Consider the following 23,013-nt stretch of genomic DNA (forward strand, 5'->3'; position numbering starts at 1 on the left):
GTCAAACAGCAGCAGTGTAATTATCCACCGCTCAAGACATTTTATAAAATCACTGTGAGGACGAGGAGGCGACGGCATCAACACACTCTGAGATACAAAGCAGCGAGGTGAGTTCAATGACTCTGACATGAAGATATTAAAGTAAAGCTTTGGTCATTTGGCAATTATGAAACATGATATCAATAATCAGCTGCAGCTATGGTCACTGTGTTTTTGTTGCGTTGTCTTGTTTCTACTGTAGCCTTGAAGGGACAAACCAAACACTGGCTCTATAAAGGGGATTCTGCATGTAGGTCACCTGAAGGCCAGATGGATTAGATGAAGTTAATCACCACTAGATGTCACTGAAGCCCACACACTGGTCCTTAAACTCTGCTGTCTCTACTCTGGCTCTTTATAAGACGTCTAAGAGGTTGTTTTTGTGTGTTTTTCTTGTGGTTTGTGTCTTTTTTCAGTTGTTTTGCTTTGTTTATAGTTGTTTGATTTGGTGTTAGGAGGCAAACCAGGAAGTAAAGAGGCAAAGAAGCTGGAAACCTGAAGGTAAATGGAGGATTGAGAGTGAAGGTTTAAAGCCTGAGGTGAACAGGTGAACGTTGTGCAGGACCACGCCCAAACTGAGACAAACAGACTTAAAGCAACACAGACACACAAAGAGGGAAGTCATTGCTGCGTGTTAATTAACAGCCTGTTTGTGATCATGTCACATTAACTTTCACATCTAAGGAAAGGTGGAGGAGGAGAGAAGCTGTATAATAATAATAAACCAGTTTTCTTCGTCCTATCTGTCTTGTTTCTCCTTTTCACTTTCTTAAACAGACTTTTCATTGTTATGCCATATCTGTGACATTTGAATATGTTTGTAAAGAAAATCTGAATGACAAAAAAATAAAACGTAATAATAAATCATAGAGAAAGAGAAGAGAAACTCATCATCATCCTGGTTGATTTCATGGGAACTGAAAGTGAAAGTAAAGATGTTGGAGAGAAGCAGCAGCAGCAGCTGACAGACTCAGCTCAACACAACAGAGAACAACTCACTGCAGACAGACACTCCTCCACCAGGTCAGTTCATCATCTATCTATCTATCTATCTATCTATCTATCTATCTATCTATCTATCTATCTATCTATCTATCTATCTATCTATCTATCTATCTATCTATCTATCTATCTATCTATCTATTATCTATCTATATATCTATCTATCTATCTATTATCTATCTATCTATCTATCTATCTATCTATCTATTATCTATCTATATATCTATCTATCTATCTATCTATCTATTATCTATCTATCTATTATCTATCTATATATATATATATATATATATATATATATATATATCTATCTATCTATCTATCTATCTATCTATTATCTATCTATATATCTATTATCTATCTATCTATTATCTATCGTTCTATCTATCTATCTATCTATCTATTATCTATCTATCTATCTATCTATCTATCTACAGTATATCTATCTATCTATCTATCTATCTATCTATCTATCTATCGTTCTATCTATCGTTCTATCTATATTATCTATCTATCTATCTATCTATCTATCTATCTATCTATCTATCTATCTATCTATCTATCTATCTATCTATCTATCTATCGTTCTATCTATATTATCTATCTATCTATCTATCTATCTATCTATCTATCTATCTATCTATCTATCTATCTATCTATCTATCTATCTATCGTTCTATCTATCTACCTATCTACCTAATGGTTTCATTTACAGTATAATTCATTATATTTTACACAGTTTTCAGCGGCAGATGTTGCAGATGTGTGAAAGCATCAAAACAATTCACTTATTTTGTTATTTTCTTACTCAAAACTTGTTGAAAATGCTTTTGAATGAGACACAGGTGTCATGTTTGATCACCTGAGCTCTCACCTGTCTCTCTTTACAGTAAACAGAACAACAGGACCCGGATACACACACACACACACACACACACACGCACGCACGCACACACACACACACACCTCGCCTTGTTTGCATTTTCCACGTAGCTCATAGCTTATAAATCAGTCGACTTCCTCCACTCATTCATTCTGTTTGTTCCCTCTTATCTTCCTTCAGGCTTTTACTGTAATTTATTGTAACATCATCGTTTCCTCTCATGAATTTCTCTGTCTGAACGTTTCTTCCTTCTTCCTGTCGTCTCGTAACTGTGATGCTGCTGCTGCTGCTGCTGCTGCTGCTGCCGCTGCAGGATACAGCAGGGCCGTTGCTAGGAATTCTGGGCCCCCTTAAAGAATACTAAAGTGGGCCCCTCCCTCTAACCTTTCCAGTTTTTTTTTTCTTAGACTACGTATGTATTATCGTTTTTTATTTAGCCTTCTTTGTTTTGATGCTAATGCAGCATTACACTGCAAAAACTCAAGTATCTTAGCAAGAATATTTGTCTTATTTCTAGTCAAAATGTCATTTCTAGTCAAAACAAATCTCATTCTACTTAAAGCAGATATCAGTGGAATGTTTTTGTTAATATAAGTCCTAAATAGTCCTATTTTCCGTCAGCAATCACTTACATGAAGTATTTCAGCCTAAACACGAGTCTCTCCGTCACTCTGCTCTGCTGTAACCCGAGGAGAAAATTTTCCTTGTGGGATACAAGTGTTATCCAATGAGGAGAGAGAACGGCATGAAGGGCTGTGTGTGCAGCCAAGGGATGCGCGTGAATGTGGTGACGTAGCACGAGGACCAATTGATGCCTGACAAGGGCGGGGGCTGCTAACTCATGGTGCGTTCAAAGAAACTCGTACTTTGTGTTTTTCCTTCCTGTGAAGTCATACCAGTTCGATCTGGTACGAGTTCACGGGTCGGAAGTTACGAGTGGCCGTTATAGGGAACTTTCACAGACAACAGGATGGTAAAAACACGAGCTACGGGTTACCTGGAACGCTACCAAGTCGTAGTTGTGACTTGAAGCTGTAACTTACGGTTTCAAAAGCCTGCCTTGAACGCAGCATTAGCCGAAACGGCCGTGAAGCTGATATCTGCTTTAAAGGAGCATTATCGCAAATACAGCAGTAATAGCATAAAATAAGCTGACATATGCAAAAGATGGGTCGGGGGGAGCCATAACTAAATTTACAAAAAAAATCGCCAACAGTATAGTGTCCATGGGGCAAATGCAGCATTTGTCTTTGTTATGATCCAAGCCGGCCCGGCGCTTGCTGCGTTAAAATGCACTCGGAACTCGCAAATCCGACCTCCGAACCGGACAAATATGCAACAGTAAATAGTAATGTAGCAGTGTTAGGCTGCTCACAGTCACTGAATCGCTGGTAGAACACTTTGTCTCCACGTCCCCGTGTCTTTCTTCAGCTGTCCTCTCAGCGTTATTAAGGAGGAGGACGTTTCAGTTGTTGTCGTTGTTGTGGTTGTGCGCGACGTAGAGCTGCCGCTTCCACTAGCGAGTTTTCTTTTTCCCGCGATTGCACGTTCATTCGGCCTGGTGAGGGAGGAGGAGGGGGGAGGGAGAAGGAGGGGGGGCGGGGGGGACTAAACGAGGCTGCTCTCTCTCTCTGACAGCTGCCCACTTGTTTATCTGATAAGCTCCGCCTGGCTCCATCTAGTGGCCGAATTTTGCGATAATACTCCTTTAAAATAAGACTCATCATATTAAAAGCAGCTTGTTTTTAGACACTTTTTACTTCTTTCAAGCAGATTTTCACTTGAAATAAGTAGAAAAATCTGATAGTTTTTCTTCCTTATTACAAGCACAAAAAACTTACTTTCACTGGCAGATTTTTATTGTGAATTTAAGTGAAAATGATCTAAAAACAAGTTAATTTTTAGGTAATGAGTCTTATTTTAAGTGGAAAGAGATTAGTTTTGACTAGAAATGAGACATTTGGACAAGAAATAAGACAAATATTCTTGGAAAGATGTCAGGGTCTTATGCAGAATAAATCAGTCATACAAAGATTAGACTACTGGGGTTTTTTATGGGCCCCACTGGGCGCTGGGCCCCTAGAGTTATCATCACCTTTCTCCCCTATACAACGGCCCTGGACACAGGATAGAGGATCGATCTTCTCCAGGGAGACGACCGGACCGGGAATGTCTTTAGATTTTAGACCAAACAAGTCGTTGCCTGTTTTATTCTAATATCTACGGATCATGACACAGTTTATCCTCCGTTGTTCAAAGAAAGTGAATGATTTGTCTTCATTTTTACTCACTGGTGTAAAGTTTCCTATGCTCTTACTGTAAGTCTGTATCAGCATTAATTAATTATGTAATAAATATTAAATGACTGTCCATAATGCCAGCTGAGTGTTTTTGCTGCTGATACTCAGTATTTATTATTTATTATTACTTCAGTACTTTCTCTCAGACTCACACTGATGTTGATGTTTTTACTTTTAGATCCTGATCCGTCCACCAACACTGACTGTTCATGAAAAAGCATTTATGTACAATATGTTATTTATCATCTAATAATTAATTCAGAACACAACCATGTTAATCATGTTAAATAACCACTGTTTTTTATTTTATTTCTTCTTTTTTGGCAAAATAATCACTTAAATACCTTTGATTTTCCTCCAGTAAGTGAAAACCATGTGATGTTTCCTCTCTGTGTGTTACAGGCTGAGACGACGACGTGGTCATGAAGGACAGAGAGATGAAACTCAGAGAGGACGAGTCGACTCCTCGGAGGCTCAGAGTTCAGCCACAACAACCACCGACACCAGGTTGAAGAACCTTCCTCCTCCTCCTTCAGCTCCTTAAAGGGATAGTTCACCCAAAATTGCACTCATTATCTCCTCCCCCTCATGTGGACTAAGGGCTGGGAGAAGTTTCAGAGTCCTCCGTGGCTTCTCTGAGTTACAGGGGGTCTCGGCGTAGCAGTGCATGTCCATATGACGGTTGAGAACGGAGCTCACTTTTCTTCATCCAAAAAGACACACCAAAAAACATCCAAATACCTCCATGCTGCTCGTCTGTAATGTCCGTCTTGTGTTGAAGCCCCGACATGAGAAATTGTTCCGAAAAAAATTAAATAAGTCTATATTTCAAGCTTGTTTGTAGCAGAAGCTCCCAGTGTCTCAGTTCACTGCTCTTCCTGTGTCTGTGCAATTTCTCATGTCGGGGCTTCAATACAAGAGGGACATTACATACGAGCAGCATGGAGGTATTTGGATGTTTTTTGGTGTGTCTTTTTGTTACGAAGACAGTTGGTATCCATTGACAACCATTATATGGACAAATACTGCTGCGCAGACCCCCTGTAACTCAGAGAAGCCACGGAGGACTCTGAAACTTCTCCCAGCCCTTAGTCCACATGAGGTGAAATTTGAATTTTGGGTGAACTATCCCTTTAAAGGATCATTTCCGTTTTTTACAACCTGGACCTTATTTCTAGCATAAAATATGATCATTTCCTCCCCCAGATAACTTTGGTGTCATTACAAGTGGTTGTGATGAAATGAGCTCCAGCCGAGAGGCGCGTATATCCGTATAATGGAGTCTACAGGGCAGCAGAATGCAGCCTCTAAATAACACATTATCTGCAGAGAAACTCCTTCATTTCACCAATATTTAGTTCTGATAGGCTAGTGCTATTCCCCTCTGAGTCCGGGGTTAGCTGTTATCAACATCCGGGGTCTGTAGGTTGACCTACTGACCTCTGACCTGGGTGATGTCATCTCTGAGCGCCGCCCGGCTCATTCTGATAATAATCATTCTGCTTCGGCATTCGGGTCCATTTTTATCTCAACTAGCCGGAGCTTTAGTGAGTCCAGGTTGAGGAGAGGAAGCCTGTGGAAGCTGAACTTCATCCAGCTGCTCATTTTGTTCTGACAAGTCAGAAACACGCAGAAACAAACCGTAGCATTAGCGGTAGCAACAAGCCGCGCCGCACCGCGCTCAGGGATGACATCATCCAGGTCAGAGGTCAGTAGGTCAACCTACAGACCCCGGATGTTGATAACAGCTAACCCCGGACTCAGAGGGGAATAGCACTAGTCTATCAGAACTAAATATTGGTGAAATGAAGGAGTTTCTCTGCAGATAATGTGTTATTTAGAGGCTGCATTCTGCTGCCCTGTAGACTCCATTATACAGATATACGCGCCGCTCCACTGGGGCTAATTTCGTCAAAACGACTCCAAATGACACCAAAGTTATCTGGGGGAGGAAATGATCATATTTTATGCTAGAAATAAGGTCCAGGTTGTAAAAAATGGAAATTATCCTCTAAAGCTTCTGTCTCTTCACCTCTGACGTGTCCTCGTCCTGTGTCTCTTCTTCACAGGGGAGGACGGTGGGTCTCCGGGGGTGGAGGACTCGCCCCCCGTCCCCCCCCAGCTGACCAGGTGGATCAGAGAAGCCGCGGAGGATCTGAGGATCGGTCAGAGGGACCGCAGCTGGGCCGCAGCCGTCGTTAACGACTTCAGAGAAAAGCTGCTGAAGTTCCTGAGGAGCAGCAGCCAGCAGCCGTTCTTCCAGAGCGCCGAGTTCCTCACCACCGGCAGCTACTTCGAGAAAGTCAAGGTCAGGGTCTGACTCTTTTCTTTTCTTAAACTTTCTTTTGTTTTGTTTTTTAAACTCTTTATTTAGAAATAGGCTATTTTTCATCTTCTGGTACAAAAGGTACAACAAAGGACAAATTCAAAAACACTGAACAATCACACATAGGCCTACACTGCAAAAACTCAAAATCTTACCAAGAATATTTGTCTTATTTCTAGTCAAAACTAATCTCATTACCTACTTAAACCAACACTAAGGAACTTTTCAACCTTCATATAATATTTTCATAACTTTTGTGATGGTACATCGACTTACAACAGGTTGAATGACACCTCTGTCATGGCCTGAGGGGGTCTGTGTTGCCTTCACTGGCACTAAGCAGCTTTGAGGAGCATAGGAACCCGGCTCTCACTTTCACTTTAGCGAGTCACGACGAGGAGGGAGCAGCAATGCAGCACCTTTCTGTCGGATTGTGTATGTGTGTTTACTGAGAAATGATCCGCTGGTAACAGAAACTTAGTTTGGACGTCTTCTGTTCATTTCCATGCACCAGGAGATCAGGATGTTTACAGCGCTATTCGCTAGTGCTCATGGGAAATGGAGTCTTCCTTCAGGCAAAACACTACCGCTTTGGGCCACTGGCGCCGCCAAACTCAACCAAAACTGAAAGTTCTTTAGTACTGCTTTAAATTAAGACTCATCACGTTGAAAAGTAACTTCTTCTTTTTTTTTACGTCTTTCAAGCAGATTTTCACTTCAAATTAGTAGAAAAATCTGATAGTGGAGCAAGTTTTTCTTTCTTATTACAAACACAAAAAACTTGCTTTCACTGGCAGATTTTTCTACTTATTTCAAGTGAAAATTAGTTTGAAACAAGTGAAAATGATCTAAAAACAAGTTAATTTTTAGGTAATGAGTCTTGTCTTAGTGGAAAGAGTTTAGTTTTGACTAGAAATGAGACATTTTGACAAGAAATAAGACAAATATTCTTGGAAAGATTTTGAGTTTTTGCAGTGTATTCAAGGTCTGGGGGTTATCTGTATCCAGAAGACAAAATATCACACACAACATGGGCAAACAGTCAGTCTCACTCATTGGCCAAATAAACAGAACATGCCTTTTTTTCCCACCCAAATCTTTTTGGAGTCGGATTGAATAAGTCATTTGCTCCAGGACATGGAGTTGTTTGTTTTACAATATTAACAAACGTATCTGTAGTGGGGAGATTTTTCTGGAGCCAGCGTTTTGTGATAAGAAGATAAATATCAGCTTTACTCGATCCATCCGGCATATTTCTAAGATAGAGAGTTGTAATACATTGATATTGAAATGAAACTTTTGTTTTATTTAAAGCAGAAGTAAGCGATCCGGTGGTTTTGGCTAATGCTGCGTTCCAGGCAGGCTTTTGAAACCGTAAATTACAGCTTCAAGTCACAACTTACGACTTTGTAGCGTTCCAGGCAACCCACTCGCGTTTTTCCGAACTGTTTTACCGGTGAAAGTCACTATAACGGCCACTCGTAACTTCTGACCCGTGAACTCGTACCAGATCGAACTGGTACGAGTTCACAGGTCGGAAAAACACGAGTTACGAGTTTCCTTGAACGCACCATAACAGTCCTCGTCCCTACGTCACCACATTCAGGCGCATCCCTTGGCTGCACACACAGAGAGGACTGCCCCTTTATGCCGTTCTCTCTCCTCATTGGATAAAGGTTGTAGGATACGAGGAAAGTTTTCTCCTGGGCTCAGAGCAGAGCAGAGTGACTGACAGACCCGTGTTTCAGACCAAACACTCTATAGAAGTGATTGCTGTCGGAAGATACAACTATTTAAGACTTATATTAACACAAAAATATCACTTACTTCTGCTTTAAGTTTTTCTTCCGACAACAAACAAAAAAGGAAAGAAACAGAGAAAGAACAAAAAACAGACAGAAAATAAGTGAACAGAGGTTGACAAGGCCATATTAGTGCAAAATGGTGAGTAATGGTGAGTTACATCTCAAAAAATATGAATTCCGCGTCCCACCTACTTTATGTATTGATCAGCCTGCAGTAGTCTTACAGGGAGAAGGTCAGTTTTTCCATGTGTTGTATTTGGTCTGCGCTCCCTGTTCTGATGTGTTTTCTCCTCCAGATCCACAGCCCTGATGAGTTCGACATGATGCTGAGGCTTCAGGCCCCGGCTCGTCTCATCATGACGCCGCTGGACGACGGCCTCTTCTACCGGCTCGACCTGGTCCGCGCCACGCGCTCGCCCATACAGGCCTTCCTGCTGGACAACGAGAGGACGCTGTCGTCCAGCAAAGTCCTGACTGAGATGTACCGGCTGGTCCGCACCTTCCTCAAGAACTACACAGGTTTCATGATGATCCATTACTATTACCATTATGTTTCATACTGCTTTTTACTTCTGTGCAGATACAGACACAGTGAAAGTCGCCCACAGTGAAACTTTATAAGCAACTGGATCATAAAACAAAAGGCTCTTTCTGCAGAGAAAACAAGATTTACAAAAACAGTTATAACCTAGAAGCTGAAAAACAGGATTGTTTTTACTCTTCCTGTCATTGATCTGACTCCTTCCATTCGTGGCGACACATTTACTCTAATATTCTTACACACAACATTTCAGGTACTAGGTTCGACATAGAAAACATATGAATAAACTTCTCTGATAGCAGATTAATTGGTTTACATTGCTTTCCTGCACTAACAGGTCATTGATGCAGCTACGGTGGCTGTGAAGGCTAAAACACACACAGAGAGACAAACATGCTATACATTCAGAAAACAATTGTATCAATTTGACAGAAACTCACAACACAACAGAATTGTGTTAGCTAAAGGGCTAATGCAAAGCTAAATATATGTGAATCATGTGATACTGACCAATTCTGCATTCTGCACCGGTACTAACGCCTTATTTGGTCAATGTGTAGCCTACCATCCTTCTCTCCTCGACATGCCTCAGCCTCATTCCAGTTCCTCACACCTTGACCTTTGCCCTCTCTCTCCTACTTGCTCTTTAACAGGTTACAGCGATTATTTCATCAGATCTCAACACAGCAGAGAACACATCAGTCTCTCATCCTTAACCTACCATTAGATACAACTGCAAATCACATACGACCATCTTTCCTTGTCTTCAACACTGGTCATATTAAAGCAAAAATATGTTTTCTGATCATAAATAATATCATGAGATAGCAAAAAGCACATGACCTCTGAAGGCTGAGCCCGGGACCTTCAACTGTCCTTGACAATTTACAATAATCCAAACAAATACATCTTATTTTCTGCACAAATTGTAAAGTCAAGCAGCTTTGAACTAAGGCGCGCTGCAGCCTGCTGCCTCACTTTACTGTGTATAACAGGATATATTATATCATATATTTTCCTCTTTGTATTCTATTTATTTTCCTTTTAACTAATTTATTTTCCTCTGGAGCGGCCTGGCTGAATAATTTCAATATCTATCTATCTATCGTTCTATCTATCTATCTATCTATCTATCTATCTATCTATCTATCTATCTATCTATCTATCTATCTATCTATCTATCTATCTATCTATCTATCTATCTATCTCTCTATCTATCTATCTATCGTTCTATCTATCGTTCTATCTATCGTTCTATCTATCTATCTATCTATCTATCTATCTATCTATCTATCTATCTATCTATCTATCGTTCTATCGTTCTATCGTTCTATCTATCGTTCTATCTATCTATCTATCTATCGTTCTATCTATCGTTCTATCTATCGTTCTATCTATCGTTCTATCTATCGTTCTATCGTTCTATCGTTCTATCTATCGTTCTATCTATCTATCTATCTATCTATCGTTCTATCTATCTATCTATCTATCTATCTATCTATCTATCTATCTATCTATCTATCGTTCTATCTATCTATCTATCTATCTATCTATCTATCTATCTATCGTTCTATCGTTCTATCGTTCTATCGTTCTATCTATCGTTCTATCTATCTATCTATCTATCTATCTATCTATCTATCTATCTATCTATCTATCTATCTATCTATCTATCTATCGTTCTATCTATCTATCTATCTATCTATCTATCGTTCTATCTATCGTTCTATCTATCTATCTATCTATCTATCTATCTATCTATCTATCTATCTATCTATCTATCTATCTATCTATCTATCTATCTATCTATCTATCTATCTATCTATCTATCGTTCTATCTATCGTTCTATCTATCTATCTATCTATCTATTTGTGTTATTGACTGAATTATGTGAATTCAGACCTCATTGTTAGACTTCATTCTGATGCACTGAACCAGGATTTGAAGCTGTTTGTCTCCCTGTCTCCTTGTCTCCTTGTCTCCTTGTCTCCTTGTCTCCTTGTCTCCTTGCCTCCTTGTCTCCTTGTCTCCTTGTCTCCTTGTCTCCTTGCCTCCTTGTCTCCTTGTCTCCTTGTCTCCTCCAGTCCCAGGCGGTGAACACCGGTGGGAGGTGAACAGGAAGCGGCTCAGCTCTCCGGCCGTGACGTTGTCCCTGTGCAGGACTGAGAGGGACAGAGAGGAGCTGATCTCTGTGGACCTGGTTCCTGCTCTGGAGGTAAAACACTCATTCATTCATAAAACACCACTCATTCATCTGAAACTACGTCTACTACTACTACTACTACTACTACTAAACCACTTATTCATCTGAGTCACCGCTGATAGAACAGGGTATCCGTGGGGTCTTGAAAAGTATTAAAAGGTGATGAATCAAATTTGTGAAAATTAAGACCCTTTAAAAGTATTAAAAAGTATTTTTACAACTTTATAAAGTCTTAAATTTAAAATAAAATAAGTTGTTTTTTTCTGAATTAGCTGTCCAAGAGTTTGAGTCCTAAAAAACATTGTAAAAGTGTGTTAATTTATTCATTTCATTAAAAAACAAAGATGAACCGGTACATAAAAAAACAAAAGACGATTTTTTTTGCCTTTGATTTCTTATCCTATCCTATTTTGAATTCTGTTGTATCATGGTCCAGTCTTTATCACAAACTAAAACTGTTAAGTTAAAAGTGTCACTGATGTAAATGGTTACAGCTTGAAGTGGCGGTGAGGTATTAAAAAATATTGAGAAGGTCTTGAAAAAGTCTTAAAAAGGTTTTAGAATTAACTTCAAGATTCCTGTATATAGCCTGTAGAAACTCACACGTCCTCGGTGTTGGACGTCTTGTTTGGATTATTAAAAAAGACACAATGAGGGAATTGTGGACAAAAGCAGTTCAAGAGCAGTCTGCAGCGTCACGATGCTACAAGAGAACAAACTGGTCCCTGCAGGGCCGTTGCTAGGAATTCTGGGCCCCCTGAAAGAATACTAAAGTGGGCCCCTGACTTTTCCACTTTTTTTCTTAGACTACGTATGTATTATTATCATTTTTTTATTCAGCTATACTTTGTTTTGATGCTAATGCAGCATTACTATGAGTATTAGTCAGGGTCTTATGCAGAATAATTCAGTCATACAAAGATTAGACTACTGGGGGTTTTTTGTGGGGCCCTAGAATTATCATCACCTTTCTCCCCTATACAACGGCCCTGGGTCCCTGTAAACGTACCTGTGTTATTGATTGTTTTACAGTAACATGTGTACCCATGATGCATTGGGACACAGCGCTGATAGGAAGCAGTGAAAACAGAGATATTGATATTGGATGAGCTGCAATGTGGCTAAAGAACAACGACATTCATGGTGTTAGTAACAGCAGCTACTGACAGTAATACTGTGCTTGTGTGTCGACCTAACGTGACCTGTGTGGACACTTTTAAAAAAGGGCCTAAAACTTTTTTGTTCAGCCAGGCATTCTTAGGTTGTCCCTAGATGTTTTAGATGTTTTTACTATTGTCTCTGCACTTTAATCTCCTCCTTTAGCTGTTTTCTTTAATGTACTTTATTACCTGTTATCTTCTGCTGATTTTTCTCTTAGTCTTTTGTTTATTTTGTTTCTGGTTTCTGTAGCACTTTGAGATGACTTATTATTACAAATAAAATGTATTATTATTGACCTCCCTCCCTCCTGTGTCAGGTGCACCCGTCTCAGGGCTGGCCGGTCGCCGTGCGCAACGGTCCAGATGTGGACAACTGGCTGGGGAAGAAGGCTCGTCAGGAGATCAAGAGTTTCCCCTGTTACTTTGTACCGAAGAGACTCAAAGCACGAAACCTAGAGAACAGAGAGGAGGCCAAAGGTGAGAGAAACACAAACCAATAGCTTCAACCAGTAAATAAATGTAGGGGAGAGTGGGGTAAGTTGAGCCACTTTTTGTATTCAGGATCACTACATCAAGACAATTATAGTTTTGTTGCTAACTAACACATCTGCAGATATTTCAGGATGTTTTGCATCCCTACAAATTAACAGAATGAGTGTAAATATAACTGTTTTTAAAATATAGCATGTTCAAAAAAAGTGGTCTTGACCATAGGAGTGGGGTAAATTGATCAACCCCCCCTTCTTTCCTTCCATCCATCTCCTCCCTCCCCCTTTACTTAATATTTCATCTGTCCAGGTTACAGGTGAACACAAACTGCAGGGACTTCCTGCTGAGCCACCAACTCACTGAGATTTGGGGAGTTTTGTAATTACGTGGCATCTTGGGAAGAATCCCAGATGTTTTTCTTTGAAAGTAAAGTTTGGCCTCACTATAAACAACTTTTCCTGTTTATAGCAACATACTTACTGTAATCACAAACATACAGAATCTTGATTTAATCATTTGGACATATACAGCCAAAATATGTTCATTAAGTGTATAGGATAGGTGGCTCAACTTACCCCACAGCTACCTTAGCTTGGGTTTATTGCTCTCACAGCTAAAATGGTGCAGTTTCATGCTAGGTTTACTACCTCATGTTGTAGCTCATAGATACCACAACCCAGGTATAAAACACATTTACAATCATCTCTTTTGGTCTAAACACAATTCTCATAAAACTTATGATCGACAAAATTCACTTGCGAGAGTGAAAAATGATTTTTTTGGTCATAAATGTTAAACCACTTTACTCACGTGGTTCTAATCTTCACAGACTCCATGAAATGATGCCTGCCTCCCTAATATTTGGTCACATGCTAACTTTTTCCTATAGTTTCCTAGAAACAAGGGGTGGGTCAACTTACCCACTGGCTCATCTTACCCCACTCTCCCCTATCTGTAGCTTCACTCTGACTCCTGGTTTATCAAACTATAGATTCACACGATGCGTCACAGAGCTGATTATTGATTAAATAAGGAACTCGTTCTGTCATTTTTATACAGTCAGTTTATACAACAGGTATAAAAAAAATCAATATGTCAAATATTGGAATAACAGGATGATTTGTTGCAGCTATGAATCATGAAGCAGAAGCTGAAATCCTGTTGGAGTTGAGGGTGAACTGACTGATTCATTCATTCATTCATTCATGTTGGTTGTGTTTGTGTGTCAGAGAGCTGGAGGATTTCCTTTTCTCTCATCGAGAAGAAGATCATCACGTCTCACGGCAACACGAAGACCTGCTGCGAGAGCAACGCCACCAAGTGCTGCCGGTGAGACAAACCTCCTTCAGCAACTGATAAACATGCAAAAAAAATCCCATTTACCTTAAAGGGATAGTTCAACATTTAGTCAAATTGGCCCATTGCCATAATCCCTATAGTCATAGCAGTAGGTTCGTTACCTTTAATTGTCGGTGCAAGCTGTTTTTAGAACGGCGGAGCAGAGCCGTGAGCTGCTCAGAGCTACGCTACGGAGGCTCATTATGGGATTTCTTGGTTTCTCTCATCAAACTCATCAAATACACAATCCAACAACTCCACAACGCTCTGGTGGACAAGTTGTGAGCTGCACATTCACCACGCTATGAGATAATAACACAACGTTACCACACAGAGTTGTTTTAGAGGGAAATTCATGCAAAACCGCTGATGCACGTTGCCTTCAGGGACAGTTTTTCATCATCAGTCTCTGTATTTCCCTCTAAAACAACTCTGTGTGGTAACGTTGTGTTATTATCTCATAGCGTGGTGAATGTGCAGGTCACAACTTGTCCACCAGAGCGTTGTGGAGTTGTTGGATTTTGTATTTGATGAGTTTGATGAGGGAAACCAAGAAATCCCATAATGAGCCTCCGTAGCGTAGCTCTGAGCAGCTCACGGCTCTGCTCCACCGTTCTAAAAATAGCTTGCACCGACAATTAAAGGTAACGAACCTACTGCTATGACTATAGGGATTATGACAATGGGCCAATTTGCCAAAATGTTGAACTATCCCTTTAATAAAGTCTTTAGTTACAATATACAATTTCAATTATAACAGTTCCACAGTAGTTATTATGCTATAGACATTTATAAATATCATAATTTTTTTAAACTGAAGACCAAACCAGTTGTGTTTTCTTGTAAATAACCCCCCCCCCCCCCGTCAGTAAACAGTGTCTGATGCTCCTTAAATCTCTGATCGAGGGGCTGAAGCGACGATTTCCCAAAGAGCTCGACGACCTCTGCTCGTACCACGGGAAGACGGTTTTCCTCCACACGCTGTCCGCCAGGTACTCTGATGATCTGTGTTACCATCTATATGTGATGTGATTATTATTATCATTAATTAAAGTTTGTTCAATATCATTCTGCATCAGTTTTAGGAACAAAAACAACTTCTCATGTTTCTCCTCAGTCACTTGTCTGTAATTATTATCATTAATTATCAATTATAAGTGATTTCACCACAGATTTAGGCTACATCAAAAATATAACGAGACAAGAGTTTCTAATAGCTGTAGTTGTATTATTGTATTGTCGATTTTACTAAAACAATCTTAATTTGGCTATAATCAATAATTGCATTGCTACAAAATCAAATGACAAAAGAAAAACAATGTGTCAATGTGAAAGGTGTCCCTCAGTGATATAGAGTTATCACCTGATTGATTGATAACACCGATAATCAGCTGTTGCAGCTCTATTGATCCATTATTGGTGTAATACGGTTAAAGTTACAGTTTTTTCATGGATTAGTTTTAGTATATAACAGAAATCTCTTGGTCCTTCAGATTCTTATTTGACCTCTATCAAATCAGAAATATAATGAGACATGAACAAGTGGCTGCACATATTCATTTCATGGTTAACAATGTGAATAGTAGCACTACAGGCTCTAAGAGTTGTAGTTGTATTATTGAACTGTCAGTTTTACTAAAAAACAATCTTAACCTGGCTATAATCAATAATTTCATTGCTACAAAATCAAATGACAATAGAACATTTTTAAAATGTGAAAGGTGTCATAAACCTACAGAGTTATCACCTGAACCTGCAGCTCACCTCAGTTTAAATCATTAGATGTTAGTTGTTGCAGCTCTATTGATCTATTATTGGTGTAATACAGTTAAAGTTACAGTTTTTTTTATTTTTTTTATTTTAATGTTTATTTAACAGGGACGATACATACAACATTGCCACAAAGAATGAAAAATGTGATGCATACAAGACGTCTAGCTGCAGCTAATTTGCAGTCTTTGTCCCTGGTGGTCAGGCTAAAGAAGGATAAAAGATACTGAATACCGTTACAATAAGTGCAATTATACAAATACAATGAATAGATATCATAAACACAGCTACAACATTTAGATTAAGAAATTGCACAGATTAAATACATTAAACATTAGTAAAATGCTGTATTGACAGTGACTTGAGAGAAGTTAATGTTCACATTTCTGCTGCTGCTTAAGCCAATGTTTAGCTTTAGCACTAAACATCTTTAATTCTGTTTGGGATTTGATTTCTGGTGGTAAAGAACTCCATAGGTGTGTACCCAGCACTGAAAGGGATGACTGACCGAATGTTGTCCTGCATCTTCAAATTTTGCAGTTTTGCTTGCTCATGCTCCTTGTCGTTGTCCCACAGTTGTCTGACTTAGTAAAAATCTGTGACATCGCTTGTGGGGCCAGTCCATTGACACACTTAAAAACAACATTTAAAAAAAAAATGTTAAAGCTTGTTTGTGGAGTGAGAATAAAGGTCTAGTTGCTGTGTCAGTGGCCTGGCCCCAGGCAGTGATGCAGTAGGACAAATGTTTTAGTATATAACAGCAATCTCTCAGTCCTTCAGATTCTCTGCCTCTGTTACTTGACTTCTATATCTGTTATTTGCCCTGTGTCTTGTCTCTCAGGTTCAGTGACTCCCTGTGTCTTGTCTGTCAGGTTCAGTGACTCCCTGTGTCTTGTCTGTCAGGTTCAGTGACTCCCTGTGGGCTCCTCGGCGGCTCTCCTCCTGCTTCCTGCACCTCCTCACCTGTCTGGAGAGCCACGCTCAGACAGGCTCCCTCCCTCACTTCTTCGTGCCCCAGTGCAACCTGTTCTCCTCTACAGTCTTCCCCCGCAGGGCGCTGGCCTTCCTGGTGGGGGCGCTGCAGGAGCAGAGGAGTCTGAACCTCCCGCTGCTCCGGCCCCCGGCCCCCGCCTCACCACCGACACCACCGACACCACCGACCCCGACCGGTCTGAACCAGTCGTCTGTGCTGAACGCTGGTCGCTGTCTGGACACGGCCAGCAGGAATAAACTGGTCGTGGTGTTTGCTGTTCCTCTGTTTGCTGCAGTTTTTGTCTGTTTTCTGTTTCTTGTGTAAATTAAAGCAGAAGTAAGGTGAATGTTTGTAACCCTAACCCTTAAAGCAGAAGTAAGTGATATATTTGTGTTAATATAAGTCTTAAATAGTTGTATCTTCCGACAGCAATCACTTCTATAGAGTGTTTGGTCTGAAACACGGGTCTGTCAGTCACTCTGCTCTGCTCTGAGCCCAGGAGAAAACTTTCCTTGTATCCTACAACCTTTATCCAATGAGGAGAGAGAACGGCATAAAGGGGCAGTCCTCTCTGTGTGTGCAGCCAAGGGATGCGCCTGAATGTGGTGACGTAGGGACGAGGGCGGGGACTGCTAACTCCATCTGCTGACAGGAAGTTAGACAAAACCACTTACTTCTGCTTTAACGCTCAGTCTAATGTATAAAGAGGGTGAAACGCATTAAAACATGCGTTATGTAGATGAAAGTAGAAAAGTAGAAAAGTAGAAAGTAGATAGAAAGTAGATTAGTATTTATTTATACAATTGAGATGTGTCAATGAAGAAGCTAAAGCTAAAGCAGAGTTTTATAAATAGCCATAATACTTTGCATAGACAGGAAAAAAGAACCAAAGTAATTTTGTTCTATTTTATTTATTCTATTTAATTTTATTGAGACATCATGCATAATCAAACTAGATCAGATATATATTCTATGATGAGAGAGACAGACAATCTTAATCATGTGTAATGTAATGCCTTTATGTAAAGAATTCTTATGTAAAATAATGCAGCAACAGTTTTTACATTGCAGTTTTGCAGTTAGTTTGTTCCTTATGTTCAACAAACATCTATTTATCATCAATTTCTTGAATGCTTTTATTTTTATTTTTTGTAATTCATCATTTTATTTGAAAAATATCAATGTCTATTTCCCTGAATAAATCACATTACAACTGATAACTGGTCTACAGTTTATTATTATTATGAAGAACCAACACAGTAGTGATTTTTATGTCTTAACGTGTTTTCTATACATTTTTATCAATAAACCAATAAACACTGTGTTATATTTAGATACAATAGTTTATTTAGTCTGTTTTTAAAGTAATATTTTTGCTTTTAAAATGAGTAAACGCAAACTCGTTGGTAAAACAGAACCGTCTTCCTGGCTAACTTTATGTCTTTACCTGTTTTCTATACATTTCTATATGTAAACTAATGAACACTGTGATAAATTTAGATACAATAGTTTATTTAGTCGGTTTTTAGAGTAATTGTTTATTTAGTCTGTTTTTAAGATGATATTTTTTGCTTTTAAAATAAGTAAACGTGAATAAGTTGGTAAAACAGAACCGTCTTCCTTTCGCCGTCGCTTGTTTCCCCTCGGCGCTATTTGCGGGGAGCACCGCCCTATAAAGGTTTCCCGCCGGAAACGTAACGTCCTCTTCTAGTGATCCAACATGGCGGTGAGTAGCGTCCCACATCGTACGATATGAAGTTACGGTCTAAATCCACCATCATCGGCACCGCGGCGCGTTTCTAACGGCTGATTTCTGTTCAGATGTTTAGACACCAACATGAGACATCGACCATGAGTCTTATTTCTCCAATAAATGTCACAGATTAGTGTTAAAGTTGACAAACGGAGCGATGCTAACATGCTAACAGGGCTAGCCGCTGGGAAACACCGAGCCGAGCGTTCAGTTGTGGTGAAATTCCGCTGTTAAAACCCAGATGAACGACTCGTTATTGAACCAGAGCAGCTCAGCAAACACGAGCTTTGTGTAAATATGAACTTTTTAATTGTTGTGAGGTTGTGTTGATTATTTTCCAGTCGTGTCAGTTGAGGTAACTTGATGCTAACAGCAGTTAGCCGGGTTATGTACGGACATGTCCGGCCGGCATGTGACAGGCAGAGAGACAAACACATCAAGACCTGCTTCTGTCTTTAGAGAAAATACTAAAATGAAACCTTTAAACAAACCGGAGTTAATAGTTAAACTGTGGATCTGAGGAGTGTGTTCAACGTGGCTGTAGGTGACACGGTGCCTGTGGTCGGTTCCCACGTTGTAACACTGTGTTTGATTGATTTTATCAAGATCCCCATTACCTGCTATACACCTGGTAGCAGCTACTCTTCCTGGGGTCCATTAATTAAAAGCCACATAAAACAATCAAACACACATGAAATGGAACTAAACTTCTAAATACTGTATTGTGAAAAGCTGCAGAGTACAAATGGGTGTTTGATTTTGTGTTGTTCTCCTCCTCCTTTAGGACCAGGGTGAGAAGAAGGAGAACCCCATGCGAGAGCTCCGCATCCGCAAGCTCTGTCTGAACATCTGCGTCGGCGAGAGCGGAGACAGGCTGACCAGAGCTGCCAAGGTGCTGGAGCAGCTCACAGGCCAGACCCCCGTCTTCTCCAAGGGTGAGTGGTGCAGCTGGAGCCTCTGATATGTCTGTGTGTTTTAATTTAATTCATCTATACATACAGTTGTTTAAGTTGTTTATTATCAGCAGGATATACATACAAACAGTACAGTACAGGCCAAACGTTTGGACACACCTTCTCATTCAATGTGTTTCCTTTATTCTCACTGAAGGCACCAAAACTATGAATGAACACATGTGGAATTAACAAAAAAAGTGTGAAATAACTGAAAACACGTCTTTTCTTCTTTGTCTTCTCTTTCTTCTTTTCTTCTTCCTCTCCTTCTTCCTCCTCCTCCTCTATCTCTGCCTCTACCAGTTCTAGTTTCTTCAGAGTAGCCCCCCTTTGCTCTGATTACTGCTTTGCACACTCTGGGCATTCTCTTGATGAGCTTCAAGAGGTGAACCTGACCTGAACATGGTTTTCACTTCACAGGTGTCATGTGCCTTGTCAGGGTTCATTAGTGGAATTTCACTGAGAATCTACAATGTAAATAGTCATGAAAATAAAGGAAATGCATTGAGTGTGTCCAAACTTTTGGCCTGTACTGTAGAGGTAAACTAGAGGCTGTTATGTGATGAAGTGGGGGATATTATGCAGCTGTGGGGTAAAGGTGTGTTTGCAGGTGTCATGATGACGTGTTGCTGTGTGGTTGTAGTTAACTTTGTCCCTTGTTTCTCCTCCTGCAGCCCGCTACACTGTGAGATCCTTCGGTATCCGCAGAAATGAAAAGATTGCTGTCCACTGCACCGTCCGTGGAGCCAAAGCCGAGGAAATCCTGGAGAAGGGACTCAAGGTGAGAAACACACGACGTCCACACCTGAAGAGTCATGGACATGGTCCTTATCTGGAAACTTAACTTGTGGTTTTTAGACGAACTAAGTGTTTTGGAGGGAAAATAATAAGATTTCTCTCCTGGCGAATCAATCACTGTGTGGCTCATTCATCTGTTCCTTGTGGTGTCATGACCTTCTACATTATGTTAGTAGATGTTTTATGGTTTGATAATAAATAACTGACAATAGTTCAGGTCTCTCAGGTGTTAAACAGACTTTGTTCATGTGTTTCTTTAAGTTGACAACATTGAATGAATGTTAATGTTGAGTCTCGATGTGTTTATGTGAAACTTGTGTCTCAAATTGAAGTAGAGGATGAAAATGGATAAATATTATGATTATTATATTTTATCATTGTGTGATAAGTGAATTATTCTAAAAACCAGGCGGCTCTGATGTTTCCAGTGTTTTGACTTAAAAACCAAAATACACAGAACAGAAACTCAACTGATTTTTATTGGATCATTGGATACATTTATGAAATATCACATATAAACAGTCGATGTTTGATGAACCTGTATGATGTCATAATAATAATAATAATAATAATAATAAACCCCTCCTCTTCCTCCTCTTCTTCCTCCTCCTCTTCCTCCAGGTGCGTGAGTACGAGTTGAGGAAGAACAACTTCTCCGACACCGGGAACTTCGGCTTCGGCATCCAGGAGCACATTGATCTGGGCATCAAGTACGACCCCAGCATCGGCATCTACGGACTGGACTTCTACGTGGTGAGTGATGACGCTGTAGAAACTGAAGTTTAACAGTTTATGTGAAAGACGTTTAACTTAAAGACGTCGCTGGGTTTTGTGGCTTTTTAATAAGTTGTTCTGTGTCTGTTGTTGAACTGAAGCTGCAGCTGAGTGGATGTAGATTCATTCACTTTTAGTGGAACTGGAGCTTTTTGTTGCTCTTAGTTGCATCTAGTTGTGTTGATTCGACAAAAATCAACACTTGAAAAGTTAAAGTTACACTTTTTTTTACTTAAAGAGCAGAGCTTAATGAAGTTTTGGTTTGGTGTTTTTAAATTCCTCAACTCCTGATGCTCAACAGACATGAGTGGATAAATAAATCAATGCTGTTTTTACATTATTCTGTGTGGAGGAGTTTGGTTAAAGCAGTAAATCATGTCGGTTTATCTGACATGAAGCTGTGACTCACTGTAACAGACCTTTATGAAGAGTTAATTTGCAAAAGCAGATAACTCTAAAAAAAAATTCTAGAATCTTCATTTTTTTATTTACATAAGGTGATATCAGTCAAACCAAAGTAGAGTGACTTTGAGATGTAAAAAAAACAGACATATCTCAAAAAAATAAAGTTTTATTGAAAACAAAACTATGCAAAGAATAATTACAAAGCCTCAGCTCATTGTTTTCAAAATGGCACTTATCTGCTTTTGCAAATGAGCTCTTCATATGTAGTTTTGTCTTCTAGTGTTTTTAACATTTAGAATATGAAGTAAAAGTTCTGTTAATTTTTCTTTTGATAATTTAAATCCTTGACGTTTGGAGCAACAGTAAAATCTTCCAGAGATGAGATGAGGAGCTCAGCGCTTCAGCTGTTTGTGAAACGTTGTTGAGCAGAGAACCAGTTTGTGTGTTGAGTCTCGGTGTCTGAGCAGCTCTCTCCTCCTCCTCCTCCTCTGTGTCCAGGTTCTGGGCCGACCCGGCTTCAGCATCGCCGACAAGAAGCGGAAACGAGGCCGCATCGGCTTCAAGCACCGCATCCGCAAAGAGGAGGCCATGCGCTGGTTCCAGCAGAAAGTGAGTCACACGACAGAACAGACAGCTTTTTATGTGTTTTCATTTGGCTCGTTTCCTGATAAATTTAGTCGATATGAAACTTTAAAATGTTTCATCAGCTGAGGTTGAATTAGGAAAACGTTTTAAAGCTGTTTGTACAGGTCAAAACTGGATCTAAACTCCTTAACTCTTCTGAGCTGAATCATTAGAGCTGCACAGGAAGTGGATTTTTACCCTGACTGTTTCTGAGTTTGTGGCCTCAGGCTGCAAAAGGAAACGAGTCAAGTTCATGTCAGTTCTGATTTTAAAGTAACTTTGAGTTTAGTCGTAGTCCAAAAGAGTTAAAATAAAGTTTTTTTTTTTAGATTTTAATTTGTCACAATGGCTGATAACAGAAGTGTAATGTTTTCCCTTCTCTTCTCTTCTTCCAGTATGACGGTATCATCCTCCCCGGGAAGTAAAGGACCACCTTTTCATCTTGTTTGTATGAAAGTAATAAAATGGAAAAAATGACATTTGGTCTCATGTTGTTTCTCTTCAGTTTAGATTCACTACAAAGATTTCAATATACATCGACATAAAACAAGAAAATAAAAATCAACAAACATTCTGACATTTAGTCTGTCTAAAAACTAAATAATAACATGTTAAGATTATAACGACTGATACAGAACCTTTTATAAACGTATTTTTCAACACAATAACAAAATCAAATCATATAAAATACTCAAGTTAAAGTCTTTACATCCATGTCACTGAAAATCTCCTGAACAAAGTTATAAAGTTAGTATCAGGTTCATTTCCTCATTTTTAAGAAACTTAAATTTGTTGTGTCCATATAATTGTTTTAAATCTAGACAGTTAATGGATTAAAATGATTTATTTTCAGAGGTTTAATGTTTTGACCTTTTT

At 39.6% G+C, this 23,013-nt stretch overlaps 2 protein-coding genes across 2 annotated transcripts; both read left to right on the forward strand.

Annotated features, from left to right (window-relative positions):
• Nucleotides 1-4,646: 4,646 nt before the first annotated feature.
• Nucleotides 4,647-18,263, forward strand: LOC310993822 (cyclic GMP-AMP synthase; the record flags this gene model as incomplete). Its single annotated transcript, XM_083982301.1, has 9 exons — nt 4,647-4,731; nt 6,294-6,532; nt 8,652-8,874; nt 10,982-11,112; nt 12,578-12,737; nt 13,979-14,078; nt 14,957-15,079; nt 16,761-17,130; nt 18,246-18,263. 9 exons carry the CDS (start codon nt 4,647-4,649, stop codon nt 18,261-18,263), a joined length of 1,449 nt encoding a protein of 482 aa, XP_083838427.1.
• A 242-nt stretch (nt 18,264-18,505) lies between these two features.
• Nucleotides 18,506-22,614, forward strand: rpl11 (ribosomal protein L11). Its single transcript, XM_083981818.1, has 6 exons — nt 18,506-18,556; nt 19,368-19,518; nt 20,211-20,317; nt 20,956-21,087; nt 22,012-22,122; nt 22,533-22,614. The coding sequence occupies exons 1-6, from the start codon at nt 18,551-18,553 to the stop codon at nt 22,560-22,562; spliced, it is 537 nt and encodes a 178-aa protein (XP_083837944.1). The 5' UTR covers nt 18,506-18,550; the 3' UTR covers nt 22,563-22,614.
• The last annotated feature ends 399 nt before the right edge of the window (nt 22,615-23,013 follow it).

This window comes from Trachurus trachurus, assembly GCF_905171665.1.
Source record: "Trachurus trachurus genome assembly, chromosome: 11".
NCBI classification, from domain to species: Eukaryota; Metazoa; Chordata; class Actinopteri; order Carangiformes; family Carangidae; genus Trachurus; species Trachurus trachurus.

Coding starts and splice junctions, on each gene's coding strand:
- rpl11 (XM_083981818.1), top strand. Junction 21,088..22,011: donor ACGGACTGGACTTCTACGTG/GTGAGTGATGAC, acceptor CTCTGTGTCCAG/GTTCTGGGCCGACCCGGCTT. Junction 22,123..22,532: donor TGCGCTGGTTCCAGCAGAAA/GTGAGTCACACG, acceptor CTCTTCTTCCAG/TATGACGGTATCATCCTCCC.